General features: G+C 50.2%; 1 protein-coding gene across 26 annotated transcripts in view; it reads left to right on the forward strand.

Annotated features, from left to right (window-relative positions):
• The window catches only part of CAMK2G (calcium/calmodulin dependent protein kinase II gamma), a 277,514-nt gene that overhangs the window by 167,148 nt on the left and 82,496 nt on the right, over positions 1 to 27,870 (forward strand). For all 26 annotated transcript variants that reach the window (XM_077346147.1, XM_077346149.1, XM_077346146.1 and 23 more), the window contains 8 exons: positions 2,499 to 2,553; positions 4,202 to 4,267; positions 7,979 to 8,051; positions 19,880 to 19,982; positions 21,491 to 21,574; positions 22,066 to 22,160; positions 23,483 to 23,605; positions 23,798 to 23,881. In XM_077346147.1, the coding sequence (XP_077202262.1) occupies positions 2,499 to 2,553; positions 4,202 to 4,267; positions 7,979 to 8,051; positions 19,880 to 19,982; positions 21,491 to 21,574; positions 22,066 to 22,160; positions 23,483 to 23,605; positions 23,798 to 23,881 (683 nt within the window). The remainder of the gene's footprint in view (positions 1 to 2,498; positions 2,554 to 4,201; positions 4,268 to 7,978; positions 8,052 to 19,879; positions 19,983 to 21,490; positions 21,575 to 22,065; positions 22,161 to 23,482; positions 23,606 to 23,797; positions 23,882 to 27,870) is intronic.

Raw genomic sequence — 27,870 nt, forward strand, 5'->3', positions numbered from 1 at the left:
CCAAGTAACAGGTTTGCTGGATCGGGGAAATTCGGTTGATGTCATTTACTTGGATTTTAGTAAAGCTTTTGACAAGGTTCCCCATGATGTTCTGATGGATAAGTTGAAGGACTGCAATCTGGATTTTCAGATAGTTAGGTGGATAGGGAATTGGTTAGAGAACCGCACTCAAAGAGTTGTTGTCAATGGTGTTTCATCAGACTGGAGAGAGGTGAGTAGCGGGGTACCTCAGGGCTCGGTGCTCGGCCCGGTACTTTTTAACATATTTATTAATGATCTAGATGAGGGGGTAGAGGGACTACTCATCAAGTTTGCAGATGACACCAAATTGGGAGGACTGGCAAATACTCCGGAAGATAGAGACAGAGTTCAACGAGATCTGAACACAATGGAAAAATGGGCAAATGAGAACAAGATGCAATTTAATAAAGATAAGTGTAAAGTTCTGCATCTGGGTCAGAAAAATGAAAAGCATGCCTACTGGATGGGGGATACGCTTCTAGGTAGCACTGTGTGTGAACGAGACCTTGGGGTACTTGTGGATTGTAAACTAAACATGAGCAGGCAGTGTGATGCAGCGGTAAAAAAGGCAAATGCCATTTTGGGCTGTATCAACAGAGGCATCACATCAAAATCACAAGATGTCATAGTCCCATTGTATACGGCACTAGTCAGACCACACCTGGAGTACTGTGTGCAGTTCTGGAGGCCTCACTTCAAGAAGGACGTAGATAAATTGAAAGGGTACAGAGGAGAGCGACGAAGATGATCTGGGGCCAAGGGACCAAGCCCTATGAAGATAGGTTGAGGGACTTGGGACTGTTCAGCCTGGAGAAAAGGAGGTTGAGAGGGGACATGATAGCCCTCTTTAAGTATTTGAAAGGTTGTCACTTGGAGGAGGGCAGGATGCTGTTTCTGCTGGCTGCAGAGGAGAGGACACGCAGTAATGGGTTTAAACTTCAAGTACAACGATATAGGCTAGATATCAGGAAAAAGTTTTTCACAGTCAGAGTAGTTCAGCAGTGGAATAGGCTGCCTAAGGAGGTGGTGAGCTCCCCCTCACTGGAAGTCTTCAAGCAAAGGTTGGATACACACTTTTCTTGGATGCTTTAGGATGCTTAGGGCTAATCCTGCGTTGAGCAGGGGGTTGGACTAGATGGCCTGTATGGCCCCTTCCAGCTCTATGATTCTATGATTCTATGATGTTGCACACAATCTGCAACACTCCTGCAACGCTCCCGCAAAAAGCGCTTCGTTGTGGGTCTTTACGGGAAATCCAGAAAAGTGGATTCCCCCTGAGAAAACCGCTACACTTCTGCCCACAAACTGCAACACATCAGCGAAAGGCATGTGCGTTCTCAATGTAGCGGTAGAAAGAAAGTCCCTCCCCTGCTCTCGCCGCCGAACTTCCGGCGAAGCGATCGCCATTTTTTTTCCTTAGACGGGGAAAGCAACGAACAAGCGAGGCTTCTCTGGCTAAAGTCCCTCCACAGAAGTTATTAAAAGTTAAACAAAGCTCCCTACTGCAAGTGACTTTAAAGTTCCCAAGAACAATACAGCCCCTTGTTCAACACTGCCCATAATTTCGGCCACAAATCTCACCCATGGGGGGGGGGATTTTTTTTAAAACTTGTAAAGGTATCCCCTGTGCAAGCACCGGGTCATGTCTGACCCTTGGGGTGACGCCCTCTAGCGTTTTCATGGCAGACTCAATACGGGGTGGTTTGCCAGTGCCTTCCCCAGTCATTACCGTTTACCCCCCAGCAAGCCGGGTACTCATTTTACCAACCTCGGAAGGATGGAAGGCTGAGTCAACCTTGAGCCAGCTGCTGGGATTGAACTCCCAACCTCATGGGCAGAGCTTTCAGACGGCTGCCTTACCACTCTGCGCCACAAGAGGCTCTGTCTTTTTTAACTTGAGGAGCCTGTAAACAATGAAGCACCAGCTCCTACGCCTGCAGAAAAGGTCTTTCTGATACATTGAAGGAAAGAATATGCGTTGCTACAGGTGTTTTCGGGTTTTTAAAAAAGAGTTCTTAAAGGGAAACACGAACATAACAGTTAATTGGCTGTTAAGGGGCGGGAGGAAGCGTGGAAAAATATTGCCTCCCCTATTGCAATTTCCGCGAGACCGGAAACTTGTGCGTTACGAGAACAGCGCTAGTGGGAGAGCCTTTTTTCGCTAGAAACGGCTGTGTGCGTTACCGCGATCTGCCGCTTTTGCCTGCAGCGCTTTTCAACAGCGCACAGATTTAGCCACACTGCCCTTTGTACGGAATGGCCCCAAGTTCCTGCTCATCCGAAGGTCTGCAAATCATGCATCTTTGGGGCAGTTGTGCATAGATGTATGGGCTTTTGAAACACATGTGATTGTGACTGTGTTCGAAGCAATAGCCAGGGAGTGAAGTGAAGATGTTCCTAGGTTGAGAGGGGCCATCTCCAGTCAGAAGGGATCACACTCCTCAGTTCCCCTTTCTTCTCTGTTCTTGTGTTTGCAGTTCGGCTCCATGAGAGTATCTCAGAAGAAGGTTTCCACTACCTCGTCTTTGATCTGTAAGTGTCTTTTGTTTGGCTTTGATCCTTCCATCAGGGGCACTAGCCTGTGGCCTGCAACACGGGCCATCCACTGGGCAAGTCCATCCACGCCTGCTGTATTAGCAGAGCCAGAGCTGCAGGGTTTGCAACCCATCTAAATTTATGGTGGTTTGCTAAACAAATCTTTTGGAAATTTTTTGGCGATTTTTGTATATGGTTGCATTTCAGTGCCTACTGGTTCTTGAGATATTTCCTAACAGTTGCCCATTGATTTCAAGCAGTCATCATTGGGACCTGCTTTAAAGAGCTGAGTTTTGCAAGGGATGCCACATGGGGTGTAAGCTCTCCCTCCCTCCCCCCCCCAAACTTGCACAATCTTCAGTTTGCGCACACAGCCTTGGCCTGTTCTGAATGGAGACTGTCCCATTGCAGCAACTGAAATAGCCACTGCTTGTTTCCATTGGCCAAGGGTTTTCAAGAGGTGAGAAAAGGAGGCTGGGCAGGGGATCTAGGGAGGCTTGCCTGGTCCCAGGGGGCCTTACATGGAGCTGCTGGATCAGTTCTAAGCTGCAACTAAGAGCCAGTTGTGGATGGGGAAGGAGTTTATTCAGAGCCCCTTAGCACTAAGCTGGCCAGGGCTGAGTAGCTACTGAGTCACCTGACTAAGAGATGGTACTGGGCAGCTAGAGAGGCTTCATTTGCAGCCATTTTCCTCTTTTCTCCAGTGTGGTTCTGAAATGCAAAAGAGGCCTTGATGCCACAGAGCAGCAGTGGAGTCAAACATAACAAAACGTTAGCACACCAGACCTGTGTGTCTGTATGTGGCTATGGTGCATGTGTACATTCCAGGGATGGACCAAGGCAGCATTTCAGCTCTCCCTCTGGGCATTTGGGTCCCAGCAGCAGCAGCAGCAGCCGAAAACAATTTCTGGGGCATGGTCCCCCTACGGGTTACTTGTCCACAGCCTTCAAGTTTATATAGGAGATCTGTCAGGGCTCTTCTGTCCTTGATGGCACCCCCTTCCCCTTCCCTTGCCTCCCTGCTGTGACTCTCTACTCTGTGCATGGCTGTTGCCAGTAGGACACCTGGGTGGTCTTTGCACATGTGTCTGGCTGGAGTTTTCATGCCAAGCACCCAACAAAATTGCTTCTAGCTGCTTAATGTCATTTGGCTCTTCTCCATCTGTAGCCATCCTTGCAGAAATCCCCGATTTGTCCTACCTATGCCCTCCTTTACCTGCTTCTTCCCCTGCTTCTCTTCTCTGGAAGGTGACTCTGTGGGATGGAAACAAATCATGTTTTTTTGGTGCTTCTTGGACTTTGTGTGCTCTGGTTTTTGGTTCTTGCCTACATCCCCAAGGGAGGATGTAGCTAAATAATATTCCAAGGTGGCTTTGCTCTGGGCATGTCCACCAATAAATGTAGCGATTTCTGGGTGGCTTTGAAGTAGATCTGAAGAATCCACATTTTGACTTTGCACTTCCTCTGTCGCCCCACTGTTCCAGAAGCCCTTGTTTGGGATGGTGGCGTTTTCTAGATCTGATCCATAAGGCAGTTGTATGTCATAGAGGAGAGAGTCTGGTGGGAGAACTTCTCCTTCTTGAAACTGGACAGCCTCCCAGAAGGAGCATGAGCTGCTGACCATCTTGGCTTATGTTTATTCCAGGGTCACCGGTGGGGAACTCTTTGAAGATATCGTGGCCAGGGAATACTACAGTGAAGCAGATGCCAGGTAAGGATGTGCTGCTGAAGTCCCCCATAGGTTCTGTTGGCCATCTTGGGACTTGCAGCCCTGCTCACCTTTGACTTTCTGGGCCCTCATCTGTGCATTAAATGTAACAAGAGAACCACTATGCAGTATTGGAGTTTAGACATCTGCTCTCTCCCTGAAGCCACCAACTTCTGCTTCAGTTTTTTCTCTCTTTGGAAGTTTGATTATCAGCATTGCGTTTTCTCTGCCCATGCAACTCAGGGGCTACAAGTGTGGCATGCATGACACAGCGGGAAGAGGCAGGCCCTCGTGCACCTATGTGACAGGGAAGAGAGAGATGTTTCTAGGCTCCAAGGAGGATGAGACGAGATCTGGGTGGGGCTTCAGTTGCTAGGGCTGGGTGGCATTTCAACCAAGAAGAGGCCCCTGTTTATGTGCTCTGAGAGGTGCAACTGCCTCTCATCCTTTCTCTTTACAAGACACAGAACAAAGTTTGAGTCCAGTGGCAGACCAACACAGTTTAATTCTGGGCATAAACTTTTGTGTGGTTGGTCTTTCTGCTACTCTGCCCCTGGACTCAAACTTTGCTCTGTTTCTTCAGAACAACATGGCAGCCCACCTGATGCGGTTTGGAAGAATGTTCCAGTGCGGTGTAGTGGTCAGAGTGACCAACTGTGATCTGGGAGCCCCAAGTTAAAATCCCTGCTGTGGTACAGGAGGCTACTGGGAAGGGTCCTTGGGCAAATCACACATGCTCCACTTAACCTGCCCCGCAAGGTTGTTGTAAGGACACAGTAGTGGAGAGAAAGCTGCTTTGGGTCCGCCCCAAATAGGGAGAAAGGCAGGGCATGAATAAATCTAATATACGCTTGCCCTTCAGGTATCAGAAACCATTGAGAGGAGTGGGGGTGTGGGGGAGAGAAGCTAATGTACATGTACAATGTACATTCTGGTCATAAAAACCCAGTGGTAACATTTAGACAATGCAACCAAACTCCAATTGTCTGTGAGCAGCACAAAGCCTTTTGAGGCTCCTGCACTCTCTTCCCTTTAGGATTGTGTCATGGTGGTTTGGCAAGTTGGAAGCCAGGTTCCCCTTCATCTGAACGTCTGAAAGCTGCTGTCTGGACCAGATGGAGCATGTTACTCCCCACTAGTCTCCCTGGGAAGGCCATGAAGCTTACAATACTAGTTAGTGGAGAACCACCAAACTCCAGTGGCCTTGCTTTGCATGTCACAGCAAACCGGGATTTGAATGGAAGCTTCCCTCTCTGGAAGGAGAGTCAGCCAGCTGCACCCCTGCCCATCATGCTGAGAGGCATGGAGGGATGCCTGGATGTGGCTGGTGGCGCACAAACTCTGTTTGGCTCTGTGAGAAACTGGGGCCTGCTCCACCTCGCCCCTTTCAGTTTGCTGGCTTGATCTAGCCTCATGTAGAAGAAGAAGAGTTGGTTCTTATATGCTGCTTTTCTCTACCCAAAAGGAGTCTCAAAGTGGCTTACATTCACCTTCCCTTTCCTCTCCCCACAACAGACACCCTGTGAGGGAGGGGAGGCTGAGAGGCCTTGAGATTACTGAAGAAGAAGAGTTGGTTCTTATATGCTGCTTTTCTCTACCCGAAGGAATCTCAAAGCAGCTTCCAGTCGCCTTCCCTTTCCTCTCCCCACAACAGACACCCTGTGAGGGAGGGGAGGCTGAGAGAGCCCTGATATTACTGCTCGGTCGCAACAGCTTTATCAGGGCCTTGGTGGGCCCAAGGTCACCCAGCTGGCTGCACATGGAGGAGCAGGGAATCAAACCCGTCTCCCTAGATTAGAAGTCAACACTCCTAACCACTACACCAAGCTGTCCCACCAAATCCAGGTCCTACTCATAGACAAAACAAAGACAAAATCTTTTCCTTAAAAAAAGATAAAGGATCCCAAAAGAACCCACAGTCTCCATTTTAATGAAACGACCCCTTTTTGACTAGCCAGAGGGGCAAAAGAAGAAGGGGACGACAGAGAATGAGGTGGCTGGATGGAGTCACTGAAGCAGTAGGTGGGAGCTTAAATGGACTCCGGGGAATGGTAGAGGACAGGAAGGCCTGGAGGATCATTGTCCATGGGGTCGCGATGGGTCGGACACGACTTCGCACATAACAACAACAAGGGGCTGGCACATGAGGGTTGCCTCTGCTGAAGCTTGTCTTCTCAGAGGTCTAGGCTGAGGTCAGTACTGCTTTTCTGGGTGCCCCTTTTGCAGTTGGGGAAGGAGAGCCACCGGCCACTGCCCCCCCCCCCACCTCCCTTCTTCCCAACATGAGCCGTTGCTGTCTGGCCGGGCCCTGTGCTGTGCAGAGCTGCATTCCAGAGCAGGCTGAGGGAGGGAGGCGGCCAGGGTGGGTGCCAATCGGACTTCCCTCCGTCCGTGTTGCTCTTTTGCCATTTTTGGCCAGAAAATCACTCGCTTCTGTTCTAATAATACTTTCTTCCCCCCTCCCCCCATTCTGGGATGGAAGAGGTAGTCTGGGCCAGCCCCTTTGGCTGGGCGATGGAGAACAGCCGTTTCCTTTCCCAGAGTGACTCTCTGCCCTAAAAGCGGCTCCAACCCACATTCTTAGGCCTCTCCTCTGATTGTGGTCCCTCTGAAGAGGTTGGCAAGATGAGGCCCGCGGAGGCATCAAGTATGTAGATTTCTCCCCTTCCAGCAAAATCCTCGGGTGAGCTGACCAGAAAGTCCCTTGCCCTAGGCACTTGGGTCCACCTGCTGTCCTGTCAGCTTCTTCCCAATTGTCTGAGAAACTGGGATGTTGCTGAATCTTCCCAGAAATTCATGCACTGTTTTTTTTTCCTCCCCGCCCCCCCCCCCACACCCACATGCTGTGTGGGTGTGTTGTTGTCCTGACACAATACTTACAAATGACACATTGCTCCTCTTCCTGCCATGCAAGAACAGCAGATTTCCTGCAGGCAGCACTTGCATAAGGGAAAGGGGGGAGCTGAAGATGCTGAGAAACTGGGCAGTGTCCTTTGGAGGTGCCCCTGCCCCCTCTTCAGGCTCCGCGGCCTGGTCTTGGGCTTGCATTTATTGCTCAGAGCTTTCCACACTGGCAGGTGCCCGGCCTTGCTGGATGCAGATTCGAGCCACCTGGGTCGCTTGAGGGCCCTCGGTGTGGTGTGCTGTGGGGCTCTCAGAGGAAGTGCTTGAACCATCTGACAGCAAGAAGAAAAGAATAGTGGCAAACAGGCGTTACTGATACTAATGAGGTTCCAGGGCAGTGTTCTCGATCAGATCCAACTAAAGGGATGTTTTTTTGTAAGGCAGACGGCATGTTTGAGTTCAGCCAAACTGGTTCGTGTGCAGCATTTGCACTGTGGGGATATGTCACACTGGTGTCCCAAAATGTGCGGCCCAGTCTGAATGTGACTGGCTGAATGTCACTTGTGAGCCAAGCTGCCTGTGGAATGCTTGCAACTCTTGTGAGGTCCGTTTGAGAAGGTGCTGCCCACAGCACAGTAGGACTGAGGCCCACCCTGAAGAATGGGGGAACAAAGTGCTGCTGTCTCCTCAGGCAAGCAGGTGGAATGTCCCTTGCTGGTCAAATATGGATTGCATATAATTATCGGTCCTTCTGATTCAGAAGATATTTTCTGCCAAGAGCCTTGGATGTGGTTTATGCAATAAAAAAAATGAAATGTGGTTGATAATGAGTTATAATCTTCTGTTCCCCCTCCCATTCCTGTTCTGCAGCCACTGCATTCACCAGATTTTGGAGAGTGTCAATCATATTCATCAGCATGATATTGTACACAGGGACTTAAAGGTAATCCTTGCTTTAATGCCTTTTAGTGCCAGTTTTAGTTGGGGGAAAGCATATGGAATTGAGACAGTCACACAGATGGACCCTTCTTTCCTCACTCAGCTGGGTGTGTGTGTGTTTGTGTGTGTGTGACTCCAGTGCACAGGGCATTTTTGCAAAACAATCATCCTTATAACATTTCTCTCCAATCCTGCACAGGCACAGTTTCTCATTTAGACATCCTTGTGGAGTAAATTCTCATACTTGTATGTGTAACAGGACATTTCAAGGGTGTTTGTCCACAGTTACTATCTGCCTATCCGCCCACTGGGGCTCCTGTCCCTGCCTCCACCCCCATAATGGGTATGCCTACACTGAAGAGTTTGCTTCCCATTGGCTTGCTGTCCTCCTTTGTTCCTTTCGTGGTACAGTCAGGGTAGTTTGCAGCAGTTTTGATTGCTATGTGGACATGTGGCCAGGCAGTTAGTGAGGGAGGGATTATTATTAGAAAAAGAGTTGGTTCTTATATGCTGCTTTTCTCTACCCGGAGGAGTCTCAAAGCGGCTTACATTCGCCTTCCCTTTCCTCTCTCCACAACTGACACCCTGTGAGGTAGGGGAGGCTGAAAGAGGCCTGATATTACTGAAGAAGAAGAGTTGGTTCTTATATGCCACTTTTCTCTACCCGAAGGAGTCTCAAAGCGGCTTCCAATTGCCTTCCCTTTCCTCTCCCCACAACAGACACCCTGTGAGGGAGGGGAGGCTGAGAGAGCCCTGAGATTACTGAAGGAGAAGAGTTGGTTCTTAGATGCTGCTTTTCTCTCACCAAAGGAGTCTCAAAGTGACTTACATTTGCCTTCCCTTTCCTCTCTCCACCACCACCATGAGCCTTCGGGGCGAGCGGTAAATAAATGTGAAAAATAAATAAATAAACAGACACCATGTCAGGGAGGAGAGGCTGAGAGAGCCCTGATATTTCTGCTCGGTCAGAGCAGTTTTCTCAGTGCTGTGGCGAGCCCAAGGTCACCTAGCTGGCTGCATAGGGGGAGCACGGAATCAAACCCAGCTCACCAGATTAGAAGTCCGCACTCCTAACCACTACTCCAAGAGGCTCCTATATTAGCGTCACCAGATCTGTTTGCCTAGAGGAGCAGCTGAGCAACAAACCCCCCGCAGGCCAGACCCATCAGAAGGGGAGGCAGGATTTGTGCCCAGTGGCAGGAAGATGCTGCAGGGTGGGGGTCATGGGTCGGTGAGGAAGCCTGCTGTGTGCGGAGCCAGGGGATGGTAATGAATGGGGCTGAGTGGTTTTTCCTGGGCAGGTGTTGGCTAAGCTTGGCTGTTGGCTGAGCTTGGCTGGCCTGTCCATTCAGCAAGCCCCTGGGAGTGACAGAGAGGCTCCTCGAAGGCTACTTTCCATTTTGGTGCTGCATCTGGAAACTGTAGCTCTAGCTTCACTCTTTGGGCTCAACCCAAAATTGCCCTTTTCAAGATTTGCAAGGAAATGTGCATTCACAAAAGAGGAGATGACTTTGTGACACTTGCAGCTGTCTGCTATTCATGCTTCCCTGCAAACATCCAGCTGCGCATCCCTTGCTTGCTATACAAGAAAGGCACACAACTCCTCCTCCCTCCTCAGTTGCAAATCTCTGAATATTGGGATCAGACTGATACTTTTGCCTTGAGATGCATTCAGTTACATGAACATTCTGTTATCATACTTATACCATCAAATAGTTTCCTTTTAGAGATGAGCAGGCAGCCTGATTTCTCCAGCATATAGCATCTCCTATATAGCATCTCTTAGAATAATAGAATCATACAGTTGGAAGGTACCTCCAGGGTCATCTAGTTCAACCCCAGCTCTCCAGAATCCAGCCTGGCCTGGAGAAAATTCACCTCCCACTCCACAGTGGAGATCAGCAATTCCCCGGATATGCAAGGATGGGCCACAAGAGACCAGCCCTGGAACATTCCTTCATGCCCACCCACTCACCATCTGCCCAAGTTCATAAAATGTATATAACTACTCCATAAAAACTTCCAAAGAAATAGACACCACGACCTCCCAAGAAAGCATGTTCCACTGAGGAACCTGTCAGGGGCCCTTTTTCCGGTCCCCCCCCCCCCCGAGCCTCCTGCTCGCCCCCCCCTTTCCTCTTTTTCCCTTCTCAGGGAGGGCTCCACTTAGAGTTGTTAAAACCATCATCGCTCTGATCACTGCTTTCCTTCCTTCCTCCCGCCCCCCCCCCCCATCCTGTCACTCTGATCACTGCCTTCCTTTCTCCTCTCCGGGTGGTGGGATCCAGCGCTCCCCTTTGAAATGGAAAAAGCAGGAGCAGACCATCTAGCCTCCTGGTTCCAGGAGTTTCACACCCCACTGGCTTCAAACTCTCTGGGAAGGGTCGTTTCTGGCTCTCCTTTGAGGGGGGGGGGTTAGGGTCTGCTGATGTGCCTATAAAACCTGGGTCCGTTCATAGAGCTCTGTCGCAGTCAGTTTTCCTGTATTACTTGTTACTTTGGCCGAGTGACTGTCTGTGCACCCCGACTTTCAATAAACCAATTTTCTGGTGAAGTGCTGAGTGTCGGTAGTCTTCTGGGGTTCGTGACAGTTTGATTGGGACCCTATTCATCTCCTGTACTCCCTCTAATAACCACCACCTCCCAACCATGGCAGTGGCAGCGGACAGGGAGCTGGGGGGAAATTCTGTATCAGAAACAGCATCCCTGGAGTGCGGAAGAGAGGAGGATGACTTGGTGGAGAATTTAGCACTTCTTGGTGTTGAGGAATCGCTCGTCGGAAGAGCGGCCCTGCATGGGCGAGAGAGAATGCCCGGCGACCAGGCAAGGGCAGAGTCCGCACTTGCTTTCTTTATTCCACTGTCAATCCTGTTGAATTCAGGTCGCTTTGAACTCGGGTCTTCCTCTCCCTCTCCCCCCCCCCTCCCCATTGAAACAGGAAAGTCTTCTGCATGTGGTTAGAGGGGCTCAGATGAGGGGGGAGGCAAATGGAGACTCTTTCTTTGTTTTCTTGAAGGGTGGGAGGGTCAAAGAAGTGAGAGGAGGGAGGAAAAAATCCTTTCTTTTCTTGAAGGTGTGTGTGTGGGGGGGGGGGAAACGAAGAAGGCACAAAAAAAATCCAAGAGAGAAATTAGGGGCTTCTCCTTTGAGGCAGGCTTGTCACATGACCACCTGTAGCCAATCACGGGTCCTCTACCACGGAGGAGAGCCCAGATTCAAAACAATGCAATTTTATAATATATTCGGGCTTAAAAGCACTCTAAGATATCGCACAATAAAAGTAGGGTCACTCCGGATCAATCCTTCTTGCTGCAGAAGAAAAATTTTAATTGCCCCAAATCCAAACGGAAATCGCATTCTGTGTAGAGGGCAGGGACTGAATCGACCTGGTATTGGAATAAAAGCTCTGTGCAGTTTACACCAAGGACGCTCGTGCCCAGTGACACTCGGATGTTGCAGGGCCCCCGGATTGGGGTAGAATTCCCTCTGGGAATGTCATGGACTCCGCTGCAACTCCCTGGACCATTGTGATGTCTGGATGGCCAAGGTACTGCTTAGGGCCCCATGGTGAGATGGTCTGTCTGTCCAGACTGGCAGGTGACCGTCCCCGTGCACATCCAACATGAGAGGGGAGCACCCACCGCCGGGCACGGCATCAGCGAGCAGCTACCGGATCGACCCAAGCTGGGCCAAGGACACAAGAACACATGTGATGTCTGGATGGCCAAGGTACTGCTTGGGGCCCCATGGTGAGATGGTCTGTCCAGACTGGCAGATGACCGTCCCCGTGCACATCCAACATGAGAGGGGAGCACCCACCGCCGGGCACGGCATCAGCGAGCAGCTACCGGATCGACCCAAGCTGGGCCAAGGACACAAGAACACATGTGATGTCTGGATGGCCAAGGTACTGCTTGGGGCCCCATGGTGAGATGGTCTGTCCAGACTGGCAGGTGACCGTCCCCGTGCACATCCAACATGAGAGGGGAGCACCCACCGCCGGGCACGGCATCAGCGAGCAGCTACCGGATCGACCCAAGCTGGGTCTTCATCTTTTGGATGAAGAGTGTGACCAGTTGCCCCCCCCCCAAACCGACTGTGCCATTGAGCTAAAGCCCGGGGCAGTTCTCCCAAATACGAAACTGTATAACATGAGTCCCACTGAACTCGAGGAGCTCAGTTTTTTTGTTGACAAAAACCTGTCCCATGGCTTCATTTCTCCTACCGCCTCTTCCATTGCAGCCTCAGTGCTCTTTGCCAAGAAAAAGGACAGCTCCCTTCGACTGTTCACTAATTACAGGGCCATCAACGCTATCTCCATGGCCAACGCTTACCTGTTGCCCTTAATAAAAGACCTACTGGGGCTATTGGGGTCCAGGAAATTTTTCACTAAATTGGATTTGGGGGAAGCATATTACCAGGTCCGCATTGCCGAGGGTGATGAGTGGAAGACGGCCTTTAGCACCCCTCTGGGGCAATTTGAGTACCTCATGATGCCTTTTGGATTACTCGGGACTCCCTACGTTTTCATGAACCTGATAAACGAGGTGCTTCGTGGCCTGCTCTTCAGGGGTGTTCTTGTATAGATAGATGACATTCTTGTGTACAGTCATACTCTGGAGTAGCATATTCCCTTGGTCAGGGAAGTGATGCAGCCAAATTATCCAAGTGTGAGTTTCACCAGCGCAGCCTGGATTACCTGGGTTACTGGATCTCCCCTGAAGGCATCTGGATGTACGCGGCCAAGGTGCAGGCTGTGCTGGAGTGGGAACCACCGCGCACATGGAGGCAGCTGCAAGGGTTCCTCGGATTCTCCAATTTCTATCGCAATTTCCTACCTCAGTTCTCCTAGATTACCCTGTCCCTCAATGACTTGATGAAGCCCCGGGGTAAGGGGGAGGGAGCCAAGCAGCCTCGGGCTTGCCTAGACTGGACTACAGACTGCCAGGTGATATTCGAGAACCTGAAGTCTCTATTTACCTCTGAGCTGGTGCTGTCTCACCTGGACCCTGCCCACTCCTATATTCTGCAAGTTAACGCCTCGGAGGCAGTGGTCAGGGGCATTCTCCCCCAGCAGGGGGAAGACAGGCGCCTACAGCCCTGCGTGTATCTGTCCCGTGGTTCCACCACGGAACACAATTAGGCCATTTGGGAAAAGGAGGCCACCGCGATTAAGACGGTACTTACGATCTGGCAGCAATTTTTGGAGAGCTCGCAAGTGCCTTTTCAGGTTTGGACAGATCACATGAACTTGGAGGTTTTGTGCAAGCCCCTAAGCTAAGTGCCAAGCTGTTGCAGTGGGCAGAGGTTTTCTCCTGTTTTGATTTTACCCTCTGCCCTGGGCGCTCCAACTTTCTGGCTGATGCTCTCTTGCGCCCCCCTCAGCATGACGTAAAACAGGAAAGCCTGGTAGACACTGTCTTCTCCCCCAAGCAGTTCGGAATTCTGGAGCAGACAAGGAGCCATGCAGGGGCACCGCCCCTGCCCCCGTCCCTGCAGGATGGCCTGGGGAGGGCTCTTTGTGCCATGCGCCTCCATACTCTCGCCCCCCCCCCCCCCCGCCTGGCTGAACTGTTTGTCCAGCACGTCGTAAAACTCCACAGTTATTTTTGGATCGGGGTGTCCAGTTTACTGCCTGATTTTGGAGGGCCGTATTGAGGTTGGCGGGGGTGGAGCAGGTACTCAGTTCAGCCTACCACCCACAGACAAACGGCCAGATGGAGTGGGTCAATCAGATTTTGGAGCAGTACTTGCGATGCTTCATAAACTACCAACAGTCAAATTGGACATCACTCCTGCCCCTGGCGGAATTTTCATACAATAATGTTCCCCGTGCTAGCACAGGGCACTCTCTGTTCGAGGTGGTGTATGGATACGCTCCTTCTTTCCCAGCGCTGCAGTCCCACCCTGGAGATGCAGAGGCTATCCCACCGGGGGTGGAGGAGTGGGCTTTGCATATCCGGGACTCCTGGGGGGGTGGTACTGGATTCTCTGGAAAGGGCCAAATGGGACTACAAGAAATGGGCCGACCTGAAACGCTCCCCTAGCCCTGGCTTCAAGGCAGGAGACTCCGTGCTCATCTCTACCAAATGCCTGAAAAATTGGCGCCCTTGTAAGAAACTATGTGGGGCTGATTAAAATCCTGGCTATGGTAAACAACGTGGCAGCAAAGGTGGATCTCCCCCCTTCCTTCCGCAAGTTGCACCCAGTTTTCCACATCAGACTGCTAAAACTGGCGCTGCCCCCTGACAAATGCCACCCGTCTGCCCCCCCTCCACCTCCAGTGATGGTGGGGGAGGAGAACCATTATGAACTTGCTGCTATTCTGGACTCTTGTGAGCGGAGGGGGAGGGTGCAGCATTTTGTTTCTTGGAAAGGTTTTCCTGAGGTTGCTAATGAATGGGTAGATGCGGAGGATGTGTTGGCGCCGAGGTTGGTGCTGGCGTTTCATGAGGCACAGCCCACAAAGCCTCATCCCAAGCCTCATGGCAATAAGTGGGGAGGGGGCCTTAGTGGTGGGATGATGTCAGGTGCCCTTTTTCCAGTACCCCCCAGCTTCTCGCCCCCCCCCTTTTTCCTGTTTCCCCCTTCTCAGGGAGGGCTCCGTTTAGAGGTGTTAAAACCATCTTCACTCTGATCACTGCCTTCCTCCCCCCCCCCCCCAATCGCTCTGATCACTGCCTTCCTTTCCCCTCTCCGGGCGGTCGGATCTGGCAGGCTCAAGACAGTAGAACAACCTTTCTCAACCTTTCTACACTTGAGAAATCCCGTGATCTGGACATGATGCTCCTTTTGATACAACCCAAAATCCCAGTTGCCTTTTTAGCCACCGAATCACACTGCTGACTCATGTTCAATGTATGGTCTACTAAGACTCCTAGATCCTTTTCGCACATGCTACTGCCAAGACAAGTCTCCCCCATCCTATATTGGTGTGTATGGTTTTCCCTACCTAAATGCAACCTTTACATTTGTCCCTATTGAACTGCATAACTCCTATTTCTCCTCAGTCTTCTGTGCTCAGTGTGGCAAAAACATAACACAACACAGGGGGTGGGAATGGTGGCCTAGGATCATGGTTGGGGCAGTTCACAAACACCTGGTTTCTTTAAATCAAACAAAGTCTTCTGAGCCATATGAATTGCATCCAAGGTACTAAAAGAACTTGCAGATGTCATCTCTGAACCTCTGTCCAATCTTTTTGACACTTCTTGAAGAACAGGTGAAGTACCAAACGATTGGAGGTGGGCAAATGTTGTCCCCATCTTCAAGAAAGGGGAAAAGGAGGATCCGGGTAACTATCAACTTGTCAGCTTGACATCTGTAGCTGGCAAAATTTTGGAACAAATCATCAATCATTAGCCAGCTGCCTGGAAGCAGTGACGAGATGGCTCAAGCAGAGTCGTCTGAAGCTCAATCCTTCAAAGACGGAGGTCCTGTGGCTAGGTAGGAAGGGTCCTTGTGAGGAAGCGCGCCTGCCCACCCTGGATGGCGTGCAGCTCTCTACGGCTCACTCCGCCAGGAATCTAGGCGTGATTCTGGACGCCTCCCTCACAATGGAGGCCCAGATCACAAAGGTAGCGCGGCTGGCATTCTACCATCTCCGCCAAGCCAAACTACTAGCGCCCTACCTGGCCCCGGAACACCTAGCCACAGTGATCCATGTGACGGTCACCTCTAGACTGGACTTTTGTAACTCGCTCTACGCAGGTCTGCCCTTAGCCCTGACCCGGAAACTACAACTAGTTCAAAATGCAGCAGCCAGGATCCTCACAGCAACACCGTGGAGGTCTCATATCCGGCCTATTCTCCATCAGCTGCAATGGTTACCAGTTGAATTCCGGATCAGACTAAAGGTTCTGGTAATTATCTTCAAGGCCATACGCGGTCAGGGCCCAGTGTAGCTGAGGGACCGCCTCCCCGCCTATGCCCCCAAAAGAGCTCTGCGCTCTACTGCCTCCAATCAGCTAAGGATCCCTGTCCCTAAAGAAGTCCGCCTGGTCTCGACCAGGGCCAGAGCATTCTCTGTCCTGGCCCCTACCTGGTGGAACGAGCTCCCAGAGGAGATCAGGGCCCTGACGGAGCTTAAACAGTTCCGCAGGGCCTGCAAAAAGGAGCTCCTCCACCAGGCATTTGGCCAAGACCAGACGTAATCAATCAGCGACCAAGGGCCCCTGCTCCCCCCCCTCAGAATCCCATCAATAAGCCCTGGACCTGTTTGTATTACTATATTGTTTACTGTTATACTGTGTTGTTATTTGGTTACAATTATTAGTTATCAGTTATACATGTTCTACAGACTGTGTTATATATTGTTCTCTGTTATAATGTAAACCGCCCTGAGCCTCCGGGGAGGGCGGTATAGAAGTATGATAAATAAATAATAAATAATAAACTCTGTCCTTGAGCAGCTGGAACTGAGAGCTGTGATTTCTAAGATTCCGCATGGGTTTCGCAGGAACATGTAATGTCAGAGCAACCTCATCTCTTTTTTTTGAGAAAGTGACTACTATGATGGATCAGGCGAATGCCATGAACATAGTTTATCTGGATTTCAGTAAAGCTTTTGATAAGGTTCCACATGATATTCTTGCTGACAGGTTGGTAAGATGCGATATGGATCGTAATTCTGTCAGGTGGATCAATAACTGGTTGACAGATCATACCCAGAGGGTACTTGTTAATGGTTCAGCATCCTCTTGGAAAAGTGGAGTGACAAGTGGAGTACCCCAGGGATCTGTCCTGGGGCCTGTGTTGTTCAACATATATTTATAAATGATTTGGATGAGAGATTAGAGGGGATACTTATTAAATTTGCAGATGATACTAAACTGGGAGGGGTAGCAAACACAACTGAATACAGGATCTTGATAGGCTCAAGAAGTGGGCTAAACTGAATAAAACCATGGAAGTTCAGTAGGGACAAATGTAGGGACAGGGCAGGAAGTTCAGTAGGGACAAATGTAAAGTTCTGCCTTTGGGTAGAAAAAACGAAATACATTAATATAGGATGGGGGAGACTTGTCTTGGCAGTAGTACATATTGAAAGGATCAGAGGGTCTTAGTAGACCCGACGCTGAACATGAGTCAGCAGTGGCTAAAAAGGCGAACAGGATTTGGGACTGTATTAAAAGAAGTATAGTGTCCATATCATGCAAGGAGATGTTACCGCTTTACTTTGTTCTGGTAAGGTCTCACTTGGAGTACTGTGTTCAGTTTTGGGCACCCCAGTTGAAGAGGGATATAAAGAAACTGGAGCATGTCCAGAGGAGGGCAACAAAGATTGTGAGGGGTTTGGAGACCAAGACGTATGAAGAAAGGTTGGGGGAGCTTGGTGTGTTTAGACTGGAGAGGAAATGACAGAGGATTTGATAACCATCCTCAAGTATTTAAAAGGCTGCCACATAGAGGATGGAGCAGAGGAGGGACGAACCAGAACCAATGGGATGAATTTAATTCAAAAGAAATTCCATCTAAACATCTGGAAGAAGTTCCTCACAGAGCTGTTTCTCAGTGGAACAGGCTTCCTCAGGAGGTGTTGGGTTCTCCATATTTGGAAATTTTTAAACAGAGGCTGGATAGCCATCTGTCGGAGAGGCTGATTCTGTGAAGGTTCAAGGGGGTGGCAGGTTACATTGGATGAGCGATAGGCTTATGAGTGTCCTGCATAGTGCAGGGGGTTGGACTAGATGATCCAGGAGATCCCTTCCAACTCTATGATTCTATTCTATGAATTTCATTTTATTCTGTTTAGAACACTGCTCTGATGCAAGTAAAGCTTATCCTGGTGCGCAGAATGTGCCTTCTGGATACCATGGGTGCCAGGACCCAGTAGCTGGGCAGTTCCTGGCCCCTTCTTCCACCTGACTGCCCTGTTTGTTAATTTGCTCTCTCTGCCTCCCTCTGCAAATGGAACCCAGAGCCATTATGCTGATCTGCTCTCTGTGCTTCATTGCCAATGGGATGCCAGAACTAATGGCAGAGGGGCAAGGGAAGGAACAAGAGCTCCCCCCCCCAGGCCCTGGCTTGCGCTGACTTGCCTTGGGTGGGGAGCGGGCTGTTGGTTCTCACAAGGTGGGCACCATCTGCTTGCAGCTCCTTACACACTCTAAGTGGGCTTTCATTGTGGCAGTGTGGGTGCTTGCCTGCTTTGTGGGGGACTCTTCCAGCAGGCAAGCTGACCTCCATGAATTCCTCCAGGGGCCTTAATAGGAAATCTCCCCTGCACATATACACACACCCTTTTAATTCTCACAACAACCCAGCTTGGTAAGTTAGGCTAAGAAACTGACTGACCCAGGGCGACCCATTAAGGCTCCCGTCAAGTGGGGTCTCAACCTCTGTCTCCCCAGCCCTCACCTCAAGTGGCAGGAACAGGGATTACTCGTCTGGCCGCTCCACTGCTCCTTCCAGTTCAACCTGTTCCTTTTAACTTCTGAAGACTGCATGCGTGATAGCTTTACTTGTAAAGGCAGGATACCCCGGGGTGGTTTTGCTTGCAATAAAACTCAAGTGGTGTAGAAACATTCCTGATAACACTCCCTGATCATCTTGGCCTCTGAGTCACAGGGGACCTGATAGTGTATACACTGTTGGGCAGAGACCCATAGGCATGGGACAGGCGGACGTGTCTCGAGAGTGGCATGAATCCAAAGGTGGGGGGGGGGGGTCCTGCTGCAGGGAGGCTGTCGTGTAGAGCAGCGGTCCCCAACCTTTCTGTGGTCAGGGACTGCCTCCGGGGGTGAGGGGAGAGCCGACAGCCCGGGCGCAGCAAACACGCATGCGCAGTTGCTGCACATGCGTGTTTTCGCCACAAGGGGGTGAAAACGCATGTGCGCAGCAGTTCCGTGCATGCAAGTTTGCGTCACCAGCGTGCCGATGGCTGCGCATGCCTCTTCCCTTCCCTCTCGCAGCGAGAAGCTAGCCGGGCCTGGCGAGCTTCTTGCTGTGGGGGAGGGGAGGCGTGGCTGCCGGTGGCCCGGTACCGTGGCCTTTTCGGACCAGTACCGGGCCGTGGACCGGGAGTTGATGACCGCGGACTGGGGCTTCCTTGGAAGATGGTGGGTTCTCCATCTTTGGAAATTTTTTAACAGAGGCTGACAGAAAGGCTGATTCTGTGAAGGTTCAAGTGGATAAGCGATAGGGTGGTGAGTGTCCTGCATAGTCCAGGGGGTTGGACTAGATGACCCAGGAGATACCTTCCAACTCTGATTCTATGAACTTTCAGAGTTTTTATCTGAGGCTTTGGTGTCATTTCTGCCTTCTGAAGAGAAGGCCAGCTAGGAAGGCAAAGAACTGTTGGATACCCAGTCTGTGGGTCTCGTTGCTTTGAGGGAGTGATGAAAAGGGCACCAGAAGGTTCCTGGCCACTGGAAAAGCACTGAAACCCCTGCACAAACTTCAGAAAAAGATTAGATATCCTTCTAGATTCAGAAATGCACCTTGGATTTTAGAGGTGTGTATGTTCACAGCATGCCCACCATAACTTTGAAAACATTTAATGGCCTCTGAATGAGAAGATATTTCAGGATTCCCCAAATCTCCTATTTTTTTGTTGGAAAAAATAGGGGGGGGGGGATGCCATTCTGTATTCTGCCATTCTGCATTCTGTCAGTGTCACCTAGTGTGGATTCAGGGCCATCACTGTGCTGTTGTCAAGGGAGGGAAAGCTGGCAACCATGGGGATGGGCCACAACAACCAGGGTGAATATCTCTGAAGCCAAGGAGAAGGCTTGGGGGTAGCCATTGTTGCAGAGAATGACAAAGCTGAAGGGGGAAATAACAGGGATTTCTGCTCTTTCTTTCTGTTGCTTCACCTCCTTCGTGCTTCAGCCTGAGAACTTGCTACTGGCCAGCAAGTGTAAGGGTGCAGCGGTCAAGTTGGCAGACTTTGGGCTGGCCATTGAAGTGCAGGGGGAGCAACAGGCCTGGTTCGGTAAGTCTGCCCCAAACCCCTCACCTCTCCAGTTCCCCAGAACCCTTGAAAACTGTCAAGTGGACACAGGAAGTGGGGGAGGGGCTTGTCCTTCAGCTGTGGCCAGTGATGGCCAAGGAGTGACTTAAGTCCAGGTGCCAGGAAAAGAGGTGGAGCTCTCTTATCCTCCGGCACTGAGTGGTGGGGACTGAGGCAGATGACACACGTGCCCATGTGAGTGGGGCTCTGCTCGGGCAACCATTGCTCCTCTTCCTCTACATGGGAAAACCATGCTCCTTTGGAGAGGCCCTACTCCAGAACATGTTCCTTGAGTATCATTCGTAGGGGACAGACAGTACAGGGAGGGCTTACTCCATTATAAACCCACCTGGACACTCTGGTCATCTTCTGAAGTCCCACCTTGGGCATCCTACCCCCTTTCTGTGATGGGATGGATTGCAACCCAGACAGGGTCTTCTCAGTCATAGCACCAAAGCTCTGGCACTCTCTCTCCTGGGGAGATTGGTCTGTTATTGTTTTCCATCAATGGGTGAAGCCTTCCCTCTTAGTTAATGTTTTAGTTACCAATTTTAAGTATTCTATGTACATATGTATGGTTTATTTACTTGAATGATGTGTATTGGAGGTTTGATTTAATGGTTTTAAAATGTAACATTTAGCATGCATGTTTTACAATGTTAATCATCTTGGTGGCCCTCACAAGGCAAGATAAAAATGTTGTGAATAAGCAGATCAGCTGAACTCCCCGGGTATGCAGAACCTACAGAGCTGGAGTGAGATTCCTTAAGTGGGACATTCTTCAACGTGATCCTGCATAACTTGTACCCCCAGGGGGGTCACCCCATTAGTGGATGCTGGGCACCCCAAGAGCACAGTTGCAGTTTTCCCAAAGTGGCTCACATCGTCCCCTCCTCTGACTGAAGTCTGCTGATCCAAACAGTGTGGCATGACTTCTGGCTGTCAGCCCCCTGCCACCCCAAACCCCTGGCTTCCCCATCTGCCATATGCAGGAGCCAAGGAGACTCTGGGCATGGTGAGGACAGGCTCTGCATTTGGGATCTCTGGCCATTGCTGCTGTAGCAAGGGGGAGGAGAACAGAAAGTGGGGAGGGGGCAGCAGCCTTCCTGTTCAGGGGACTTCTGGTCCCAGCATTTTAGTGCTGTTCCTGCAGCATCGGAGGAGAACATAACAGCAAGCCTGTCCTACGATGTCATCTGGTTCTCTCTCCTTCTCCCATGGTGCCATAGTGGCTGCCACTGAGGTGCCTGGAGATAGATGCCCTCAAGGGGACCTACTACTGTCTTCTTGGGGCATGTGAGCTGAAGAACAAGAGTGCCAGGCCTGCAGGCTCAGAAGTTTTTCTTTTGCTTGCCTGCTGGCCTGACGAACTCTGCCTCCTTCTCAAGCACCACAGAGGCGTGGGCCTCAAGACATCTGGACTCTCTGCCTATCCTCTGGCATGAGAAGGAAGGACCAGGTGCTGATTCTGTGGGATTTATTTTTGGCAGGGTTTGCTGGCACTCCAGGCTACCTGTCCCCCGAAGTCTTAAGGAAAGATCCTTATGGAAAGCCAGTGGATATCTGGGCATGTGGTAAGACATTTGCTTTTGCTTAAAACTCCACTTAACCTTCTGTGGGTTGGTCCAATCATTTCTTTGTGTAATTGTAGCAGCTGGTACAGCAACTTGTAGGGAGCTCTGTCTATTTAATTGTATTCTTAGGTAATGCCAGCAACCAATTGAAGGACGTTTATTTGGCTGGTTTTGTGCCTTAAATCAGGGGTAGTCAACCTGTAGTCGTACTGGGGTCTCGCTAGCTGTCCAGAGGGGCTGTGTGTGGCTCAGTGGTGGAGCATCTGCTTGCCATGCAGAAGGCTCTTGGTTCAATCCCTGGCAGCATCTCCAGTTAAGGACTGGGCAGGAAGTGATAGGAAAGGCCTCTTCTGTTTGAGATCCTGGAGAGCTGCTCCCAGTCTGATGGCCACCAATGGTCAGATTTGGTATCCTTTATGCCAGGAAGCAGCAGGATTAATTGGATCTTTTTGGCCTACATGTAATTCTTCTTTTTTTCTCCTCTCCCTCAGGAGTTATTCTATATATATTACTCGTGGGGTACCCACCATTTTGGGATGAAGATCAGCACAAGCTATATCAGCAGATTAAAGCAGGGGCCTATGATGTAAGAGAATTCGCTGGATGAACGTGCTTCTGTTTGACTGGCTGATATAAGCCAGGCTAGAGGCGTTGTGCTTCATATGCTCTGAGCAAGAAGGAGGTGGACATGGGCAGGATTGGTCCTCCATAGGTTCTGCTATGTTTGGAGCAATGGCAGGAAGGCAGGTTTTAGGGCTGCTAACTTCCAGGTGGTGGTTAGAGAACTCCTGGGGTTCCATATGATCTCCAGGCAACAGAGATCAGTTACCCTGGAGAGTCTGGACACTCTGGAATGTGGTCTCTATGTCATTAGACCCTTTTGAAGTCCCTCCCCAAACCCCACTCACCTCAGGTCAATCACCCCCACCCCAAACTTCAGGTATGCCCCATCCTGGAGCTGGAAGCCCTAGCAGAGTGGGTTTCATACCACCTTAGGACAATTCCCCATCCAAAAGCAGCTAGTGACAGAGAGGTCCCATTGTAGGTAGGGTTAGGGGCACATGGGGCTTGCTTCCATTCCTTTCCAGCATATTCTGTAATTTGCTGCCCTGGCCCAGCAACCAAGAGAGCGTGACCGAGGAGGCTGAGCTACTCATTGCAGTTTCAGTCTTTATTGATTGCATCAAGACAGAATACATACAAATGATAGACTCTTGATAAAATTAAATAGTTAATAAGTTTTTCAGCATCGTCAGGAATTGCTCCCCCCCCCCTTCTGCCAGGTGTGTCTGTCTTTGATGATCAGATAAGTGGCCAGGATGCATCACAAAAATGTCTGCTGCCTTCCCTTGAAAGAAATGCTGGAGGAACAGTAAAAAATTGGGCCAGGTCAGCTGTCTTGTCATCCCCCCCGAGTCTCTGTGCCTGCCATTGCCTGCTCAGAGACTGGCCTTTCTCTAATGTATTTCCACAAAGGGCAACTTGCTAATTGTGCCTAGAAGGGGAAGGAGGAGGGTGAGTAAAAACAGCCTTTTCCACATTTGTCAGGCAAAATGTGGAAGGAAGGATGTGAAAAGAAATGGGCTAATTGCAGGCCCCTGCAGAGCCAGAAGAGGTCTTCTAATACATTGATGCTTCAGAGGAAGCGGAATGCTGTGCTTAGCACCCCCACCCCCTCTACATACAGAAACCCCTGTTGCTGCAGTTCAGCCTGACTTTAACACCACTTTGGTTCCCTGTTTGTTGGAGTGTCCTTCCCTGGCTCTCCTCAGGAAGGAATCTCTGCAAGGCCGCCTGCCTGCCTGCCTGCCTGGGGGTGGGGGCGGGAATGAGGGGACAGAAGTGTGGTCTCACTGTGGGCTGCAGAATTGGGTTCAGCATCTTCCCTGGTCTTCCCATTCCTCCTAGTTTCCTTCTCCTGAGTGGGACACTGTGACTCCTGAAGCAAAGAACTTGATCAACCAGATGCTGACCATCAATCCAGCCAAACGCATCACCGCTGACCAGGCTCTTAAGCACCCATGGGTGTGTGTAAGTATCCCCTTGCTCATACACCATCTTTTGCAGAGGTCTGTTGTGTTCCTGGGGGTCCATGCCCTGCTGGGCAGCATGCAAAAAATGTTCTCTTGGCCCAGGTCTGCTTGGCTTTTCTGTGAGGCTTCTTTTAAGTTTTTTGTTCTTCTCACATATGTGGGGGTCTAATCATGTACTTTCTTTCCCCAGCAACGATCCACTGTGGCCTCTATGATGCACAGGCAAGAGACAGTGGAATGCTTGAGGAAGTTCAATGCCCGAAGGAAGCTCAAGGTGAGTCTGCAGGGTTCTGCTGGCAAAAGGAATAAAACAGGGATGCATTCTGGCACCTCAACTTTTCAACTTCTAGATTAATTCCATGGTACCGCCTTTATCAAACCCAAGTTTCCATCCTCCTAAACTGGCAAACAAAACAATCACCCTAAATGCTGAATAATATTTACTTTTGCACACTTTAGTACCCTGCCCTCAGCCTTTCTGGAAGGCAGATATCACAGTATTCCCTATTCAACACAGGTGTGTCCCTGCCAAAAGGGAAAGGTTGAGACCTCCAGCAGTCCATGGGGACTCCAAAGGGGGTCTGCGGCCTTTCCCCTCCTGCTGTAATGGACTTGGCCATTCACCACGGAACCAGCTGCTCCCATTGCTCCCCCTCCTCCCCTCCCGAGTATGAGTAAGATCTCATCGTTTCTGTGCCTGCATTCCTTCTCCGCCTTAAAGCTTCTTTCTGTCTCTCCCTCATCCATTTTCTGTAGAAGGTGTACAATTGCACTGCTCCTGCAATTGTGACATTTGTGCACAGTATATCATCCCAATGTTAGTAAACTCCCCAGGAAGATCAGAGCAGGTCTGTGCTTCTCTCTGATCATTCTTCAGAAGTAATGTGCAATATCACAGAATTTTGTATGATGGCATGGAGATTGGTCTTATGTGCGGACTCTGTTTGCACTCATTCCACATGTAGGTCTGCACTGGGAGGGAGGCCTGTTAAAATTTTCTTGTTGAATCCAGTCAGTCATATCTTGATTTCACTGCAAATATTGCTATGTGTAATAATATTTCCTATGTCACTCCACAATAATCTATTTCACATACAATAATATTCCACTGGATTTTACCAAATTCCCAGGACTGAATAGTAGTTACAATTTATTGGTCATCCCCAGCCAGGTCTAATTAATCTAATTAACCTCATGTTATATCAGTCAGATTAAATTTATTTCTTCCTTATCCATCCCATTTCTGAGCAGCTTTCTAAGTTACTGGCTCATCTAAACTAATGTCTAGCAATCCTAACAATTTAGAGCATCAAACCCTCTAATTTTCTATTCTTCCCAACTCAGTTGGATGGCAGAGGCTCTTAATTTCTGAAGGCAATACAAGCTCAGCAGAGTGTCCCAGAGAATCTGAGTCTGCAGTAAAAACTGAAGGAATTTTTGCAAGACCAGTGGCAGAACCAGTGCCATAGTGGCAGTACCAAGAACCAACAGGACAAAAGACAAGTCTGAGAATCTCTGAAGTAAACACTTGGGGTGGGGCATTTATTTATTATATATATAATATATATATATAATATATTTATTATCTTTACACCACTCCGCGGGAGCAGAATAAATAAAAGGCTAAGGGTATGGGGGTGGGCTCAGTCCAGGATGGGGAACAGAGCCCATTGGCCCTTGACTGACAAGCGGAGGGGCCAATCAGGAGGTGCGCACAGTGTCTGCGCTTCCCTGGCTTCCGGGAAAGCACTGAGCAGTGGGGGTGGGGGAGAGCCAGCCCTTCCTGGGGGCCTGGCACCTGCAGGCGCCGTCTGCCCGTGCCAGGCTCCCGGGAAGGGACTGAGCTGCCTCACCATGTTAGGGCAGTGGACAACATGAGCCACTTTATATACTGTAAAAGCATAATCAATTACATAACATTTTAAATCATCAGGTAACAGCAATTCCTGTATTAGGTTCCTGGTTTCCCAGTACCCACAACTAATATCACCGCCTCAGGACCACTTCCTGATTACATCATTCTGGGGGAAGCCCGGGAGAAGGCAGAGGGGGGCCAGTTAGATGTTATCTACTGCTCTAGCCTTACTGGCCCTGCAGAACTTGGTGAAGGACAGCATAACTAGCGCCATGTACTAGTGCCCAGCAGCAGACTCCATTGTCATGGCCAGCAGAACAGGACTGGTACCAAGCATAGAATCACAGTCCAAGGGAGGAGGAAGGGTGTTTCAAGAACAGCAGATCCAGCGCAATAGTCCCCAGCAGCACAACCCACCACCAAGCCACGAGTGCCCAGCAACACAACCCAGGGCCCCTGGGGCCACTGATGCCAAGCATAGAATCACAGTGCAAGGGAGGAGGAAGGATGTTTCAAGAACAGCAGATCCAGCGCAATAGTCCCCAGCAGCACAACCCACCACCAAGCCACGAGTGCCCAGCAACACAACCCAGGGCCCCTGGGGCCACTGGGGCCAAGCACAGAATCACAGTCTGAGCAAGGGGGAGGGGTCTTGCAAGGACAGCAGGGCCAGTGCCCAGCAGCACACCCTTGGAACACTGAGCAGGGAATGTCAACACTCCCCTCTCCCCAAAAAACAACCTTCTAGAACAAGCTTTCATAGAATCACAGTCCAACCCCCTGCACAATGCAGGAACCAGGGTTTCATGAACAGCCTCAGAAGGGTTTCACCGATTGGGTGGGAGTTAGTGTGTGTGTGTGTGTGTATAATTAAATTATCCGGTGATATGATCACATAGAGTCATGGTGACCCACCCACCCCTCCCAAAATGGTTAATGACGGGCCCGGAGGGACTAGGAAAGGGGAGGGGCCCCAGCCATACAAATCATTTCTGACCGAGGCTTGTTGTACATGGTAGTGACTGGAGTCCAGAAATGTAAGTACTCTCATTTTAACAACTGTGTTGGAGGGTCAGAGTGGCATAGGCCTGCTCTGGCCCTGTCTTTAGAATGTAGGGGTGGGGGTGACGGAGCGGCATAGGCCTGCTCCTGCATTGTTTCGGCAGACACTCTTTAGTGAAGAAGAGCAAACCAGTAGCCAGCCCAGAGTGCAGGTATGGTTCTCTTCACAAATCATCTGAAAATATTCCTGTGCTGTGGGAGTAACCAAATGATCTTACATCCAGCAGGAGTGTGATGTCACTTCTGGTGACATATGACTTCCAGGGGCATGGCAGGAAGGTATGGCCAGCTGACATCACATCCAGGGTCTCTCAAAGCCTGAAGAATGTTTCAGGGGTTTCTCAATTGTAAAAAGGTTGAGAAAGGCTGTTCTACTGTCTTGAGCCTGCCTTGTGAACTTCTGTCTCATGTCATGGAAGACCATACTGCATCTAGTATTTATTTGTTTGTTTGTTTATATACTGCCCTCCCTGGAGGCTCAGGGCAGTTTACATAAAAATGTATAAACAATACATGAAACAGTCCATAACATAGAAATAACCGAACAATAATACCAATAACTGATAATTGCAACAGTGCAAACAATGCAATAAAGCAACAGTGTAAACAGGTCCAGAATGCATTGATGGAGTTCTGGGAGGAAGGAAGCAGGGGCCCTTCAGACGTTGTTGGTTATTCTTGGTCTCAACTAAGTGCCTGGTGGAGGAGATCCTTTTTGCTGGCCCTGCGGAACTGTTTTAATTCCATCAGGGCCCTGATCTCTTCCAGAAGCTCATTCCATCAGGTGGGGGCCAGGACCGAAAAGGCCGTGGCCCTGATCTTAGCATCAGGGACCATTAGCTGGTTGGTGGTGGCAGAGCATAGAACTCTTTGAGGGGCATAGGCAGGGGGCAGTCCCTCAGGTATACTGGACCCTGACCACGTATGGCCTTGAAGGTAAATACCAGAACCTTTATCCTGATCCAGAATTCAACGGGCAACCACTTCAGTTGATGGAGAATGGGCTGGATGTGGGACCTCTACGGTGTAACTGTGAGGATCCTGGACACTGCATTTTGGACCAGTTGTAGTTTCCGGGTCAAGGCTAAGGGCAGGCCTGCGTAGAGCAAGTTACAGAAGTCCAGTCTAGAGGTGACTGTTGCATGAATCACTGTGGGTAGGTGTTCTGGGGCCAGATAGGGCGCTAGTAGCTTGGCTTGGCGGAGATGGTAAAATGCCAGCTGTGCTACCTTTGCGACCTGGGCTTCCATTGTGAGGGAAGCACCCAGAATCACACCCAGATTCCTGGCAGAGTGAGCCGTAGAGAGCTGCACCCCATCCAGGATGGGTAGACGCGCTTCTTCACA

Source organism: Paroedura picta, chromosome 7 (assembly GCF_049243985.1).
Source record: "Paroedura picta isolate Pp20150507F chromosome 7, Ppicta_v3.0, whole genome shotgun sequence".
Lineage (NCBI taxonomy): Eukaryota > Metazoa > Chordata > Lepidosauria > Squamata > Gekkonidae > Paroedura > Paroedura picta.